Below are 16,736 nucleotides of genomic sequence, written 5' to 3'. Positions count from 1 at the left end.
ATTCTGGACGGTAGTCATTCTATTCTAATAAAAACTATTTTACAGTGCAAAATCGAAATTTTCTCTACCAACCAAATTTATTTCATCTAATGTTGGCGAACAATTCATTTATTGCCTTCAATTTTAAACTAAATAATTATGTTTGGTAATATTTTTTATTTTTACGTTTTAAATATTTTTTGTCGGATAAATGGTTAAATTAGGCTTTGTTGACACCAACCGCATAATTTTTTGTTCAAATTAAATAACAAAAATCTGAACGATCTCTCGACGGGGATTCACCATGGTAATTCACCGGAACAGTTTTTTTCTTTCTTTGATACGAACGCAATACAGAGAGTTTTAGCATTAACGGAACTTGCGGTGACGGAACCGATTTTGTGAATTTAATAAATGTGGTATAATGTAACAAAAATGGCGAGATTCCGGAAGTTTAATGAATTGAAGTATCCCTGAAACATATATCAGTTTTACGAGATATTATCGCAACTACAACGTAATGCAATATTATTTTATTCTATATCCGAAACACATTTTTATTAACATGGTACTTCTGTAGAATATGTATTAAAATACAAGATGAGTTTGTGCTAAAATATTATATAATAAACTAACAAAAAATTTAGGAACCTTGAAAAAATTGGATAATATTCAGAATTGGTACTACAAAAATAACTACAAAAAGAAACACTTAAAATCGTGAGTAAAAATTGAAATTAGCATTTTTTATGTAATATATTGCAATTTACAATAAAAAGAAATGTTGCATAAGACATAAATGATGAAAATACTTTTTTGAAAATAATTTTCGTTTTTTTATTCATAATTCACTAAAATGGAATTGGAATAAATTTGTTTTCCTAATCTACATATTATGATATTATGATTTTTACATATAATTTTATGTTTATGACAGCTTCATATATTGTTAAAATAAACAGTTAAGTTTAAGTTAGTTTAAATATAATTATTAATAAATATATTATATTATTCAAGTGCTAGGTGCTTGCATATTTGTTGAAAAAAACTTGACAATATATTAATTAAAATATTTTTCATCATTTCGAAACCAGTGTACTAGTCAATTAAAGTGAACACCAGAACATCCAATGGGAGCTTTATGGCCATGAATATTCCGCTTCGGTGTCAATGTGGATGGCTCTCCTGGACTAACCCATTTAAAAATCTCAAAACAGAACGTCAATACACGGGGGATACGTTTATTTACGACTCTCGATACTTCTTTGAAAAAAATATTAATATAGCGATTAAAAGAATATTGATATTTTTTCGGCATCCTTAGTACGTACACTACCAACCGCTGATTTAATGCTGGTGAATGTGCGGTTGCCTAACGAGTAGTAGCAGTTGCTAGAAATACAAGCGCCTAATAATTAGCTTTTTATTTTTATCTTCTCTATAACAATTTAAAAAAAAGTTATTTATTCATATAAAATGCATACATTACTTTGTAATTAAAAAGTTTGTTTATTTAAAATATTTTAGAGCCCCCTTTTTATCGGCGGTTATATTTTATTTGTACTCTGTTGTACCTTGAATTTCATTGTGTTTGGGCTACCAAATTAATAATTTAGAGAACATCCCACAAAACCTCCTTGTCCATACTTGTCTTATTTTATACTCGTGACTATAAACTGACAGTATATGTTAGACATATATTAAAAAAACCTACGCCCTACTGAGGTTCGAACCCGCCGCGAATGTTAGCAGGAGGACCATTTCGTTCACCTTCACTACTTGATACTACTATTTACTAAATGAAGAATAGTGTTTTAGTGTTTAGTGTTTTAATGTTATTGTTTAAATATAAATATTTCAGTTCAGAATATATGAATTCACAATTACGTTTTTATATGACTTTTATAAATCCCTAATCTACAAGATTTAGCATCTAAAAATTTAAAATAAATATTTAATTTAAAACAACAAACTTTTTCTTCCCTCTTATAAATATTAAAGATGACCACTTTTAATTTTTACATTTTAACATTTATTTTTTTGGAATATTAAAAATACCATGACTTTATATACATTATTACTTTATCTCTACTTTCTTTATAGATTAATATGTAGGAATAAACTATCCCAGTTACGCCAGTAACCAGGCTGGGTAAGATCGGATATCTTCTGGGATGCTCTCTAAGTTGGTCACTGGCCAGTCGGTTGTAGCCTTAATACATGGACCGTGGTTCGGAGCCCACGTTAAACAGTAGGTCCAGTCCAGATAAACCATCATTGGTAAAAAAGAGACTTTAAAATATATCAAAAATAAAATAAAATAAAAACTATTGTATCACATAATATATTATATAATCAGTAATGGAACTTTTGTTATATTTTATAAATTTCACAATTAATTCATTTCAATCATTTTTTAATTATATTTCTCCTTTCCGTCTCTCTGTCTTTCCTCATAAATTTGTATACAATTATACTAAAATCTGACATTTAACATTTATTATTTAACAACTTAAAATGTCTGTCTAATAAACTTGAAAATAATAATTAAATTCTAAAGAGTTAATATATTTGCTAATTATTTAGCATTTAATATTAATTTAATTAAAAACATTATTAAATATGTAACAGACGATAATTCTAAAGTTACATTTTCTCCCTCAAAGACGAATTTTGAATTTAAACGAATCCATAATTTATTAGGCAAATAAATCATAATTGACTATGCAGGTGTGTGAGTGATAATGAAATGAATAAAACATCCCCGAAAATAGTTTAGTTCTGAAAATAATGTTAGTCAAAGAATCTGATAGTTATCAATATTCCAAGTACGACACGTCATATTGGGGGATTTTTTAGTCTTACATTTGTGTATGTTTATCAGCTATGTGGTCCAAATATTGATTCTAAATATGATGCAATGAATATTTCTTTATATGTTTGTATGTTATGTATTTTAACTTTTTTGTATTTTTTTATGTGACTGTTTACCAATAATGGAACATTATATAAATTTTAATGAAATAAATCAGTATAAACGCTAAGACTATCAATTAATTTTACACCGCAGTTTTATAACATTGACAAACACAAATTAATATTCATCATTTTTATCAAATTTGTGCATTTATTGTAAAACGGAACTTTACTTTTCATACCGAATACATTCAGTCTCTTTACTCTACATTAAATTCAACTTTACTATTGTCCCACTACTTTTTACCAACATATGATTATCGGAAGAATCCTTTGAAATTAAACAATATATTGTATAACTATAACATATTTTCGACGTAAAATCCACTGTTCTTAAACATTAGAATCTTTCACGACGACTAGAACCACTCTTACTTTTATAAATGACGGACGTACATTCTGTTCAAATTGTCAAAAAATATATGCCGGTTTATACCACACAACTTTGACATAATTTTTTTCTGGGTGGAGGCTTCTTTTTTCAAAATATGTAAACTCATTTGTACGGCTAATATATAGAGAAATGCAATATAATACTTTTATAACTATATTAATGCCAAGATGTAACTCCGCATTCGAAAGGCTTCTACTACACCTGATTCTGATCGAGTCAATATAGATAAATCCATTCAAGTAACCTTCACAATCCGAAGAGAAACCTGCGCACCTGTGAAAATTTGTAATAAAGCTGTTGAACTAAAGGGGGTGGGCAGTCTTAAATATTGAATGAAAAATACTTAAATGGGTCAGCTCAGCTCAATCTGATCAAACTCAGATCAGATATGATCAAACTCAGCTAAAAATATATCTACCGATGTGAATATCTGACAACATATTAGATTGTTGTTTCTACGAAACAGATTGCAAATTAAAAACCATGAATGTCTCTGAACGAACGTCGTTTCCGCCAATAAAACTGTAAAAGAAAAAACTATATTTTAAGCACTGCCTCTTATATTAAAGATTACACAAGTATACATGATTTTGGAGCTGAGCAACCAAAGGCTGTTTTTAAGTTAAATTGAGGGATTGAATCCAAATCAGTAGCCCGTTTTTTTAAATTGGTTGGAGTTTTCGAAATATTCAATAAATTCATTATTTTTAGATTTTTGAGCATTAACTAAAAAATATGAATCAGATATGAACAAAAGTTGAAATTAGTTTTTTATACTACTGCGGATTTGTTTTACGCATTAGAATCCAATAGTAAGCGCTCATAATGCCTTCGTATCAAATCTTTGGTATCGCCCTTCGATTTTCCCTGTATATTGGTGTAGCTAGCCACTCTCCTTGCTCGTCCCTCGCGTCGCTTAAGTTTTATAGAAAAAATATCTTATAAGAAAAAAATCTGAGTTTCTTTTTTGAAACCCTATTTTCTCAACTTGTGTTATTATAAAACATTACCAATAATATTGTATGTCTCTCCTACATTGAAATAAAATAATGTCAGGAAAAAATTCAGAATATTAGTAGTGCAAAGCAATATAGCAATTGTCTCTCAAAATAAATTCATAGCTTTCTTAATTTGAAAATATGATAAACAAACAAGATACTTGAAAGTAAAAACAATTTTTCATACTCTGTTTCATTGTTTTGAAATATTGATAATTTATTTTTATCGTCTGTTAGTAATACTCTTAAAAGTTTTTCTAATTATCATAGCTTCTGTTTAATTACTTTTTTGTTAAATTATTTAACCTGAAATATTAAAAAAAACGAATAACATCAATTAAATGTGTGACTAAAGCTTGAAATAGGAAAGTCATTAGATAAAATTGAGATAATTTGAATACAGTTTGAATTTATTAGCTCCATTTTGTACGTTAAATTATCGAAAATTATTTACTGGCGTGGACAAAGCAACATTATATAAATTGCATTCTAATTGACTTTTTCCTATCCGCGCCTAATAATAGAACTGTATCTGAATATAGTAGAAGTGGTAGTCATATTACGTTATTGTTGTGTTGTATTGTGTGTAACAGATTACTTTTAGGTATTTTTGAATTTTGATGAGTCGTTATAAAAAAAATTGTAGTAAAAAAGTATAATAACCATTTATTTTAATTTATTGACAGAATTTTATAAATATTAAAACATAATATACTTGTATGGTATGATAGAAACTTCAACATTTCTGAAACTAACTTTACTACCGTTTTTCAGCTTCACCGAATAATATCCTATTTCATTCTAACATTAGTATAATCATCTGAGACCGTTTTAGTAGTCGCGAGTTCAACTCCCATAGGGCATGGATGTACTGTATTTTTGTAATTGTAATTGTCTCTAAGCCACAGTAAAAAATCTGACCAGGAATAACAACATCGGTAGGCCGAAACCTTCGCTCGGGGCCGATGTTAAGCAGTCGAAATAAATCCTGGTTGATAAAACGGGCACTTTAAAATATAACTAAAAAGTCAAACTTACACTATACTTTTATCTTGACAGTTCATATTTTTACTAATAGATAGATTTAACTTTCCTTTTTCAATGTTTAGACAAATAATAGCAAATCATATGTATTGTTACATGTATATCAAAATCAAATCAAACGTTTTATTTTTCCGTTCTGCGTCAAGAACAATAGGCCACTCTATTATCCATCTTCCAAAATGTTTGTTGTATTTTTTTAATGAGAGAACTTTAATCTGTGGGTACAGTTCCCATATACATGAATCTATTGCTGGGACTGAGGACGTCGCTATCTCTTGAGCCTCACGTACTGTTGTCCTGTTTCAATCGACGCCATTGACAAATAGGCTTTATGTTGTGCAAGTTCCTCTGATACTTTATGATATACGACTATTTCTTGCCTTACTGTTCGCATTCCGAGATGGAGATTACATCTGCTGCTCATACTTTGAAGAATATTAAAGCATATTCCTTAAAGCCTTGCCCTGTTGTTTTCTGTATTCCATAATTGAATTCCACATGTCCAGATTGGCTTGATAATGGATTTGGATACCATCATTTTGCTCACACTGCTTAAATGGGGGTGATGACCAATGGAAGTGGGAATCAATTAAGTGTGTTTTTCTATGCTCGAAAATTAAATTTATCAAATATAAAATTGTTACGTTCCTAGTAAATAAGGTTAGCTTAGTTATTTTAGGGATTTTTAGTGACTCACTCGAATAATTTCATTCTTTCCTTACACGATCGATGATGAATAGTTCAAATAATATCTCTGCATGGCATCAAAGAGTATATTTCAATATTATTCAGATGAATCAAGTCACTAGAATATTAGTTATATAATAGAATATACTAAACAATACTAAATGTTATTTAATGACTTTTTTCAACATTTTTAAATCAATTTATGATCACTCGGGAGGGTCAGAAATATTAATTTCATAACTAAAAAGTGTTACATCTCAATCTATAATATTGAAACTAATAGATAATTGCACGATATTTTTTAAAAAATTGACAAAATACGCACTGTTGTGTATTTAAACACATCATTTCATTATGACTACTCCAGTTATTAAATTGATAGGGATAAAAACACAAACTTTTAATTTACTTTAGAATTATTTTATTTTAACGGAAAGATATGTGAAATTATTATACTATAAAGATTCATTTTAATCTAGGGTTTATTTGAGTTTATTTTTATGTTTGGGTTAGATCAAAAAATCAATTAACATAATGTATTTTTTTATCCAAGAATTAAGAAAAGACAGACAATCGTAAATATATTTTATATACTTTTAAAACAACCATATACAACAATTTTATTAACGGAGAATAATAATCCAGTATATTTGTTTATTTAATACATTTTAGTGCTTGCCCATGTAGAAACAAAATAACATTTACCGTAAATGTATTACATGCTCTAAGATTCGCTTATTAAAATAAACAAAAGGATTTTGGACAGCAGACGATTGTGTAGTTACGCTTGTATCGTGAAGGTGACATGTCGTGACGTGTCTTAACGATTCTGTTCAATTTTCAGATGATGGTAATGGGCGATGGACCACCGAAGGAAAGGGGCCGTCATAGGACGAAAGTCGAAAATGATATTATCAGCAGACGCGAACGTGACTTTCGACATCAGCAAATGTGGAGTGGCGCTGTGGATTACTATAAGCGATGGGACAAGATCAACACCAAATTCGATGAATGGACTTCACCTAGATATTACGAGGACAACAACAAAATGTTAGGTGGTAAGTATAATCACAAGTCAGTCACGGGACAACATATCGTTTGAAAAATCTCCCCTCTAATTATAGATAGTACTCCATTATTGTTCTTTTATATAATTGACAACAATTTTACATTGACAACAAATTTAAGGAATAATATTAAATGATATTTATTTAATATTATTCCTTAAAATATACATTTCCCGTTTTTCTCTTTATATTTATTTCTCGCTATAACCAAATTATTTGACCATAATCCATAAATCTCAACTATATCTTCCACAATTGGGACACAGTATAAAAAACCTGCTCTGTCTGGATCTGCTAAAATTTCATGGTATTTCGGCCTTTAGAAATTATGTTACAAAGGTTTTAGTAGCACAACTATTTTGCATATTTTTAAATAAATAAAATGTTATTAACATTAGTAATTCAACTATGTACTCTGTAGGCAATAAATACGTGTTGTGCTTAAATTTCCTGTGCGAAATATAACTCATCTGTTGTCAGTCTGTCAATAGTTCAAATCGAATAATACTATGCGTTATATAAAATAATTACCTACACTAGTAATCTAGGTACTACATTTCATTGTACAATTGACAATGTTGATGCACTAACATTCTTAAAATAATAAATATGAATTTTATGTCTGTATTAATCAAACTACTTTTGTCTACTGTAACAGATTTCAGATCTAGACAAATGTCTTCTTGTGTCTTGAAATATTTATAAAAATTGCACATTAACTAATTGACGATGCTCAAATGATGCACTAACACCCTTAATATGTCATGTAATTTTGCGTTGCGGCGAAACGACAAAAACCTCATTATATCGCTTAAGGCATGCCCAATTCAAACACAATAAAAAATGCAAAATGCATAAATTGGAAACATCGTGTTAGACTAAAAAACTGAACAAATTAGATTGAAAATTAGTTCTCAACTTAACCTTAGATCAAACGTATTGTATTGTCTCTATCGGGCAATTATAAAGCCAACACTGCTAAGACAAAGTTCTTCGAGTACCAACTAACCTATGTAGCCAAGTGTAAGGTAGCCTCTAAATCAAATAGATCAGCAAATTTATCTAAAATTCCCACTGCTTCGCCTAAAATTTCATTTTACTTGTGTATTGATGCATATACAACAGAACAATAGTAATACATTAATTTGTAAATGAATATTTCACCAAGTATATCTAATACAAGATGCAATAAAACAATACAGTTATATAGGCCTGAATTCACCACCGAATATTGAAGACAAAAAGTCCAAATCAACAAAAGACACTAGCCAATATATGGAAATCGATATGAACTTCATATTCCGGAATAGATACATCCTACAATTATTCGTCAAATAATTTGACTATGTTTATATAATTAATAGAGAACTATATTTAATGTTTAACCAACTAACGAAGTCGATTCAATCGACTGATTAATTGCAGAAATTAACAAAATAACAGCATCAAATATGTAAGACATTATTATTTGTACCGCACGAATGATGATTAATTAATAACATCGGGTACTATTTATATTCTATATAATAATCTAATATATAAGATATATTTTATATAATAAAAAAAATTACAATAACAGAAGACCTAACCAACACAAACTCAGAGTCACAGAAAAGCGTTATTAATGTATTTATTTTTGTTTCAGATATAAGAGCAAAAAGAGATAAAGAAGAATTAATGGAGAAACGCCGATCCCGCCTAAAGAAACTTCTTGATGAAGAGGAAAAATCCTGGGAAATAGAATTGATGGTGAAGAAAAACGCCGATTCTACTAATAAGCCACAAGGTAACAAAAATAGAGACGATGAACTGGAAGTTCTAAAAGAAGTTAATAATGAATTGAAATCAAAAGAAGATGAAAAACGTCGACGTGAAGCTGAACTAAAATTATACCATCAATGGAGAAAAAATAATCCCATTGTAAGGCAATATGAAAGCAGATACAAAATAAAAGACTTAAAGTTGTCATGGTTAGATCAACAAATAGAAAAGAAAATGCAAAAAGAAAAAGAAGAGAATGATTGTAAAATGTTCATAAAACAACAGGAGGATCGTATGAAACGTGAGCAAGAACAAGAGGTATTGCACCAAAAAGAAATTGATGAGAAAAAGGTCAAACTAAAAGAAAACTTAGATAAACAAATTGAAGAACTTAAAAACAGACAACAAATAAGTGAAAAATTAAAAAATCAAGAAGACACTGATTTGCGGAACAAATTAGAATTGGAAAATTTAGAAAAAATAACCGAGGAAGAAGAAACAAGACGATTAGCAAAAGAATGTGCATTATATAACATTAAACAACACAAACTTAAGTTGAAACAAAAAGCAATAGACATACAAGAAGATCTAGAGAGAGAAGAAGAATTACTTCTAAAAATGAAGAGTCTGGAATTGCAGAATCTCATTCAAGATGAATCTAAAAAAAATGAAATTAAAGAAGGATTGCGCCAGTTTCTAGATATAATTAAAGACCAAAAAGATCTGGAGAAAAGACGACAAAAGCATTTAGAATTCATATTTGAATCGGAAGCTAAATCAATTTATAACAAGCAATTAGAAATATGGAATAAAGAAGAAATGTGTCGTAAAACTCTATTACAGGAAGTGCTAGATACTGTTAAAAACCAAATTGCTGATAACTTAAAAATAAATAAAGAGAGACAAAAGGAGAATTTAAAAGAGCGTGAGAAAATTACTAAAATGCTGGAAGAATATGATCAAGAGGTTGAGCATCTCAAAGCAGAAGAAGAAAAAAGTAAGCAAATGAGAAAAAAGTTGTTAGAAGAAGACATACAACTAAAAAAAGCTAGAAAAAAGAAAGAGGAACATTCAAAGCTAAAAGAAATCGACGCAGAATTAGAGAGAGTAAGGAAAGAAGAGGAACGGTTACAAAAAGAAATACTAGAAATGCAAAGGAAAAGAGGTCCTTTTAAACCGCTTCCAAGATCCAGACTATTTTTCTAAAGACTTGAGATTTGAAGAATTGATATATTATATTTTTAATTATACTATTATAATTTATTATTGTTCCAGTTATTTATAAGTAAATTATAAATAAATAAATGCGATGTTTTATTAATATTTAATATGATTAATATTATTATATAGATGAATATGTAAAAGTAGAAGAGACTAGAAGGATGGCAGGTAATTTTAAAGTCTTTTAAAAGAAATTAAATTTAAAATGTTTATGGATTGGTTGTGATCAATATGCAACCAGATATATAGTAGGTAGTAATTATTGAGTGTTTTATATGTTATCAGGACTTTACAGTGATAATGTCAAGTTTTAGTTTATTTGTTATTTAGTGCATATACAGAAAATAATTTATTGGCTTTAAGTAATCCATGTTTGTGTTGTCAGTTTTATGAATTTTTACGTTTTTAAAAATAGACAATATAAAAATGAGGTTAAGAATTGATCTGTTTATACATATTTACTGACGATACACTTAATGGTCAGGTAAGATTTTAGATATTGAATGAAACTTCACATTAAATTTTAAGAAATAGTTTAAACAAACTTACCCTGGTCTTTTTGGCAGTTTTTTTCATTGTTGTCGCCCATATCTCCTACAGTATCACTCACAAACATTTAAAGTTTATTTTTATCTAAAAAAGCCTGTTTTGATATTAATACTCTTTATACATTAATCCTATTGTTTAATATAAATATGCTGCCTGAGGCTTTTAGTGGAGTATTCGTTATAAGTACGCTATATAAAATATTAAAACTCGAATTTGGTACTTATAAGTTTTCGTTATGACATCATAGCGGAGAGCTTGCGTAGACTGTAACTGTTTTTGGTACTGTATGTAACTTTGAATGGCAGTCTGCACAGCACTATTTATGCAAATACATCATGATGCAACACAATTAATGCTGGGGCCTATATATATATATATATATATATATATATATACTATGGAGTAAATCACCGGCTGGTAAAAAAACACAGATCGATTTTACCAAAATTTCCTTTGCGGTTTTATAGAAGAAGTTTGTTAGGATGAGACCAATAAACTGAGAGATGAGAGTTGGTAATTGTTTTAAGATGAAAGTAATAAATAATTTATTAGAAACCTATTCTAATTTTAATATACTATTTTAAATTGCACATTTTCATTATATATTAATACAAATTGTATTTTGCGCAGTAAAAATTACTCATCTTTGCGTGTATCCAACTGTATGAACCTTGGCTTAAATTTTGACTTAAGGCATCGGCTATTATAAGTAAGTCTTACGGTGTAATTGGACAAGTTTATTTAAACTAAAATGTAATTCAATGTCATATTTAAAATTGTTAATGCATTTGAAATAATGTGATTCCGTTTTAAAAATAGAACAATATGTGGTGGAACAATACAGAAACATCCTTGTTGATAAGTATAATGTTGAGAGAAAACATTTAGAAGTGAATCATATGAAAGTAACTGTCTTAAAACGTAATATGAACATATATATAATTTCATTATGAAAAATGCCTTTTTAAAATAATGTTAAACTAGTAAATAAAACACATATTATTTAAAAGAATGCTTTTGGAGGTAGTGTAGGTAGGCTAACAACATTGGTTTTGGTCCCACAGTCAATCAGAGAAATTTCGCGCTATAGAAGGATTTTTTATTCACCATTGATTTGACAAGCATGTCCAAACTTTTGTAATCTGATCTCTGGTTTTGTTATTGAACTGGGCACTAATTGTCAATTTTAATTGTATAACTTCATTTTATATGATATTACTGACAGACTAGCAGTGTCCTAGCCTTATTTTAATGCTAGCTGTCCTGCACAGATGTTGCACAATTCAAACTGGAATTAATAAATTAAACAAATTATTTCAAAAACATAGTGTTTATTGCAATGCTTTTTGATCCACAACATTGTTAGTTTTGTTTTCCGCGGAAATAAATACTTTTGATGGTTTTCTATCTTTTGAATGAAAAGATTCACATTGACGAATTAATTTTAATTGAGCATATATACTTTATCCTTACCAACAAAGAATTAATACAATTAGGAATGACAACGCCAAAACGTAATCAAGAGTTGAGGTGCGAAACCCAATACGAATCGGAGGCCTTGAGAGAAACTTCAAAAAATTCTTTAAATTAGCAATAAAAATATACCAACGTACTAAAATATAATGAAGTTAGTGAACGATGGAACTGGTGGATTTTTTTTTCTTAGATGTTCCTGGTGTATCAAGAAATTTTTTTTTAATATCAGTGATTTTGGCAATGATTCGATAGCCAAAGGACACATTTAATTAGCGCATTCACTTACAATATTTGTGAAACTGTTACTGTCAAACTATCAACCGCGCGTTTAAAGTTTAAATACCCGTTAAGTTTTCTTAATTCTTCTAAATTTTCTGCGGAATTGTCTTAATTTTTGTTTTCGTAATAACCTTCTACAAAGAATTATAAAATTTGATAATTTACAGGAAATGAATGAAATCGGTAAAGTGGCGAAGACAAACAGGGATTTATTTCTATATAGATTTCTCTTTTTCCGCACATACTTTCATCTTGGAGACTCCAAGAGCGTGACCCGTGCACTTGTTCCGCTTGACCTGATCGGATAACGTTGATAGGTTAATCGCTCAAGAAATATGTTGCATCACACTGGGTGCTATGTCTATTTATGCTTTTTGTATAATTAAATTTACTTGGCGAACACCGGCTCAGATATAAAATTAATTCGACAAATTGTTTGGCACAAGCACACTGCTAATAGAACATTCCTTTATAATCTCCTTTTTAATGCCGGCTATATATATATATATATATATATATATATATATATATATATATATATATATATCACTAAAAATAAGTAACACTAAAAATAGAAAAATAAAATATTTTTAGCAATTAGGTTTAGGTAGGTATTAAGCTAAATTGTGTATATATAGTAAAATATAAAAGACATGTAGTATATAGGTTAAATAAGTTTTTTGTTCATTTTTATTTAGTTGTTACAACAGTTATTATGCACATATTTTATCTTAAAAGTGTTTTTTTTTTGTGTTAAAAATCTAAGTTTGATTGTATTTTATTACTTTTTAGTCAGTTCCTTATTTATTTTTTGAAGTCGGTTCAATTTTGGTGTTAAAAATATATTATCGTTAAACGTATTAGAAGTACGTTCGTCCACAAACTGACGTAGCACTAACATTTTATCTGCACCATTTGCTCAAAACCCTTTTTGCTCTTCTCAGATTGTTTCTTCGTGAACTGTTTGAAGTCTCTTTTTTGTCTACTTCTCGAAAAATTATTATTCCACGGCCGTTTTTACCTGTCTAAACCCTTTTCTTCAATAAGGAAATTGTAGCGACCTTGAGGCATGTCGATTTTTACATCGTGGAATAACTTCCCAGAAAATAAATATCCAGAAATATAATCCCAGATGTTGAAAACGGGCGGGGTGCTAACAGCGCCAACTATGAAATGATAGCTATTATCTCGCAACCCCGAGACATTTATCTGGGATGTCAGCGTTAAATTCAGGCTTGCCACCATCGACTGTCCAAGCCTCGTCAACAAGTAAACCCAGCGCCGATACCTTTCTTTTATTTCTATTTCCTTAATATTTTATATCGCCAATATATACGGTCACATAATGTAAACACTACTGTTTCATTTTGTCTTACCTCGATTCACCGAGCCATACAAATTATCCTAAAGAATGTTACCTCTTTCTACCATGTCGAGGACTCTCCTATTGTCAAAATTGTAGACATTTTTGTCCACCGATATTTTCTGATATTTTAATTATTGAACTTTTAAAATTAAAAGTGTCGAATTAATTAAGTACCAAAAACCCTGACTCCGACTTATAGAACTGTCGCACTTTGTTTTCAGGATTCTCCCACCTTTGCCTTTCCTCCCTTTCTGCCATCTTTGCCTCGAAAATGGGTGCTCTTGCAAAGAGATATCGATATGGTTAAAAAAAGTATCGACATTTTTCTCCTCGTACGACATTCATAATTTTCTTACGGTTTTTAATACATCTGTTGCTGGCTCATTATTATAAAATTCGAAAAAATAACACAATGAACGTTTAGTTTTTTTTATGTTACCGCTTGTGGATTTACGTGTACCGCTTGGACGCTTCAATACCTACAGGGTAGTGAATCTCCTTTAGTAAATTCTGGAGAAATGTTTCAGTTAATCCAATGATTGGGGGCGCTGGCAACGCAACATTTGATGGGTTACTTTAAAGTGGTCATTTAGAAACCTGTAGAGAAAATATTTTGTTTTGATAGCTCCTTCATTTTACGTGACTTGCCTGATATCACGTGACATTGCCACATTTATTGGTCAATAGTAATGAAAGGGAAATCTAATTTAATTTTTAAAATTAATTTATTAAAATAAAAGTCTGTACAAATATAAATAAAAATATACATACATGTAAATAATATAATAGGTATACAAATATAATAAAAATCGAATAATATAAGTATATAAATAAATGTGAATAAAAAAAGGTGAATAGCTCAGTACCTCAGGCATTATAATCAAAATATTCTTCTGTAACCCTTTCCTCCTGTTTCATATTTCTTTAGTGCCATCCATTTTATGGGATCTGTTAAAGTTCCATCTTCCAGTTTTGTTATACTGAGAATGTAAGTTATCTAAAGTGCCGTCATGTTCATCTAATAAATCCAACAAAATTCTCTGAACTAACTTGGTTAAGATTCCTTAAATAAATATAATGATTTCGCCAGCAGAAAATAGATTTTCTTAAGGAAATAAATCTTCTTAAAGTGACTAATATTTTCTAATTATCTAAATCTATTTTAATTAACTGTTACCTATAACACATTAACTATTATATCTTTCGAAGAGCTTCGAAGAGATATACTACATGGCTACTACTATCCTAATAAGTAATAGAATGTATAAATAATAATCTATGAATAGAATATGTACAAATAATGTTGATGTGACACACACACACGATGACGATAATACATTTGTATTGTGCTTTATCCAAATTATATAGTATTTACTTTAATCGATTTCGCCTTTCTGTAATAGATTTACATCCAGGTACACAAAATGTTTACTATTAGAATGCATAATCAATTTCTATATTGATTAATAATTTAGTAACAATTAAAGTAACAAAGAAAATAGACACAATTGCATTTCTATTTTTTCTATATCTTCCAAGTCACTTAACACTCTCACTTTAGTTTCAACAATAGTTTCAGATATTTAACTCTATTAACAGAAGTTCTAGAAATTCGTGTGTTATACTGTTTTAATTTAATCATTACAACATAACCGATTTAATTTTGAAACTATTAAATCAAAGTTTAATCTAATAAATATAAATAGTGTAATTTCATTGGCAACAGTATCATGTGGGCTTTCTCTTTGTATAGACGTATTTTCGAATATTCTGATATTGTTGAATTATGTTCATATCATTATCAATTTGGAACTACAATTGAGTAATATATACAACTATAGATTGTTATATAGGTTCATATTTTTTAAATATCTGATCTGATTTAAATAGAATTAAATGTAACTGACATGTACATTTTATAACGTCTTAAAATGCCGTATCATTTCGTATTGAGTCATTCAGATACTATGATGTCATGAATCTTTGTAATAATGGTGCTAGTAAAATCGACCTGTCTGATCAATTACTTGAATTGAAATTATTTCTTTGAATTTTGAGACAACTATATTAATATTACTGCAGCAAAATAAAATAGTAATACCATTGAATAAAATGAAAACAGGTTATTTATTTAGTTCTCCATAAAGTAATTCCCCTTGTATACATACAATGCATTCATAACTTTTTTTTTCAGTTTTCAAAAGTGCTGCTGTATTCGATTTTTGCATTGGCCTTTAAAACCTTGTTCGATTATGTTGTAATCTACAAAATCAAGCTAAGTACTATTGTGAAATTATATGAGATGAATTACCTCCGTTAAAGTTTCAGAAAACCAATACTGTGTACAAAGGTATGTTAATGTGATATAAAAAAGTTATCAGCCTATAATTCCAGGCTCTAGAGATAACATTCAAATACTATTTTTTCTTGACAGTTTTTTTCTGTTGAAGGAACTCCTAATGAACGATTTTTACTTTTTATTGTCTTTCATGCATTTTGATCAATGATATGTGTTGGTGTTCATATTTCTCTACATAAAATAACAATGTTTAATAATGCTAAATGCTTTAGCAATGTTATATGATTACTGAGTTATTCAGTGTATACAGACACTAATAACAGAACGCTGAAAATTGCATTTTCTACATTAATTATTTTTATTCTATGATTTTAAGAAATATTCTATCAAAACGCATCAAACGCTTAGAAACATATAATAATGCTACCCTGTCATAACTCAATTGTTGGATTTGGTTTCGAAAGAAGTTCAAAGACTTATTAGAGGAAAACTCTCAAGGTTTCTACATGTCTACACCAATTGATTGAAAATACCATTCAGAAACGTTTTATCATAGCAGTTTTGTCGGAACAAAAGTTTCCTTTGAAGTATTATGATGATGAAAAGTGAAGCTATTACCACGATTTCAAATGTAAAGTCA

The 16,736-nt window shown here is 29.0% G+C and overlaps 3 protein-coding genes across 8 annotated transcripts in view; 2 read left to right on the top strand and 1 right to left on the bottom strand.

Moving 5' to 3' along the window:
- Nucleotides 1–10,234, top strand: part of LOC143193280 (trichoplein keratin filament-binding protein) — a 138,244-nt gene extending 128,010 nt beyond the window's left edge. For 3 of the 4 annotated variants that reach the window (XM_076399388.1, XM_076399390.1, XM_076399386.1), the window contains 2 exons: nucleotides 6,923–7,136; nucleotides 8,791–10,234. In XM_076399388.1, the coding sequence (XP_076255503.1) occupies nucleotides 6,923–7,136; nucleotides 8,791–10,112 (1,536 nt within the window). In that variant the 3' untranslated portion in view covers nucleotides 10,113–10,234. Of the gene's footprint in view, nucleotides 1–4,853; nucleotides 4,952–6,922; nucleotides 7,137–8,790 lie in introns of those variants that run through there. The other variant, XM_076399389.1, reaches the window with a different exon arrangement.
- LOC143193283 (peptidoglycan-recognition protein LB) overlaps nucleotides 1–10,866 on the bottom strand; it is a 70,626-nt gene extending 59,760 nt beyond the window's left edge. The window contains exon 1 of the mRNA XM_076399401.1: nucleotides 10,677–10,866. Coding sequence (XP_076255516.1) covers nucleotides 10,677–10,743 — 67 coding nt within the window. The 5' untranslated portion in view covers nucleotides 10,744–10,866. The remainder of the gene's footprint in view (nucleotides 1–10,676) is intronic.
- The window catches only part of LOC143193281 (methyl-CpG-binding domain protein 4), a 56,278-nt gene continuing 50,008 nt past the window's right edge, over nucleotides 10,467–16,736 (top strand). The window contains exons 1-2 of one of the 3 annotated variants that reach the window (XM_076399393.1): nucleotides 10,467–10,611; nucleotides 15,992–16,147. The gene's annotated coding sequence lies outside the window, so the exon portion shown is untranslated. Of the gene's footprint in view, nucleotides 10,612–15,991; nucleotides 16,148–16,736 lie in introns of those variants that run through there. The other 2 variants (XM_076399391.1, XM_076399392.1) reach the window with 2 other exon arrangements.

This window comes from Rhynchophorus ferrugineus, unplaced genomic scaffold (genome assembly GCF_030347505.1).
Source record: "Rhynchophorus ferrugineus isolate W39M unplaced genomic scaffold, kcgeb_rfMv2 rfM3, whole genome shotgun sequence".
Taxonomy (NCBI): domain Eukaryota; kingdom Metazoa; phylum Arthropoda; class Insecta; order Coleoptera; family Curculionidae; genus Rhynchophorus; species Rhynchophorus ferrugineus.
Note: the sequence above shows the minus strand (reverse complement) of the source record. Positions and strands in the feature narration are given on the sequence as shown.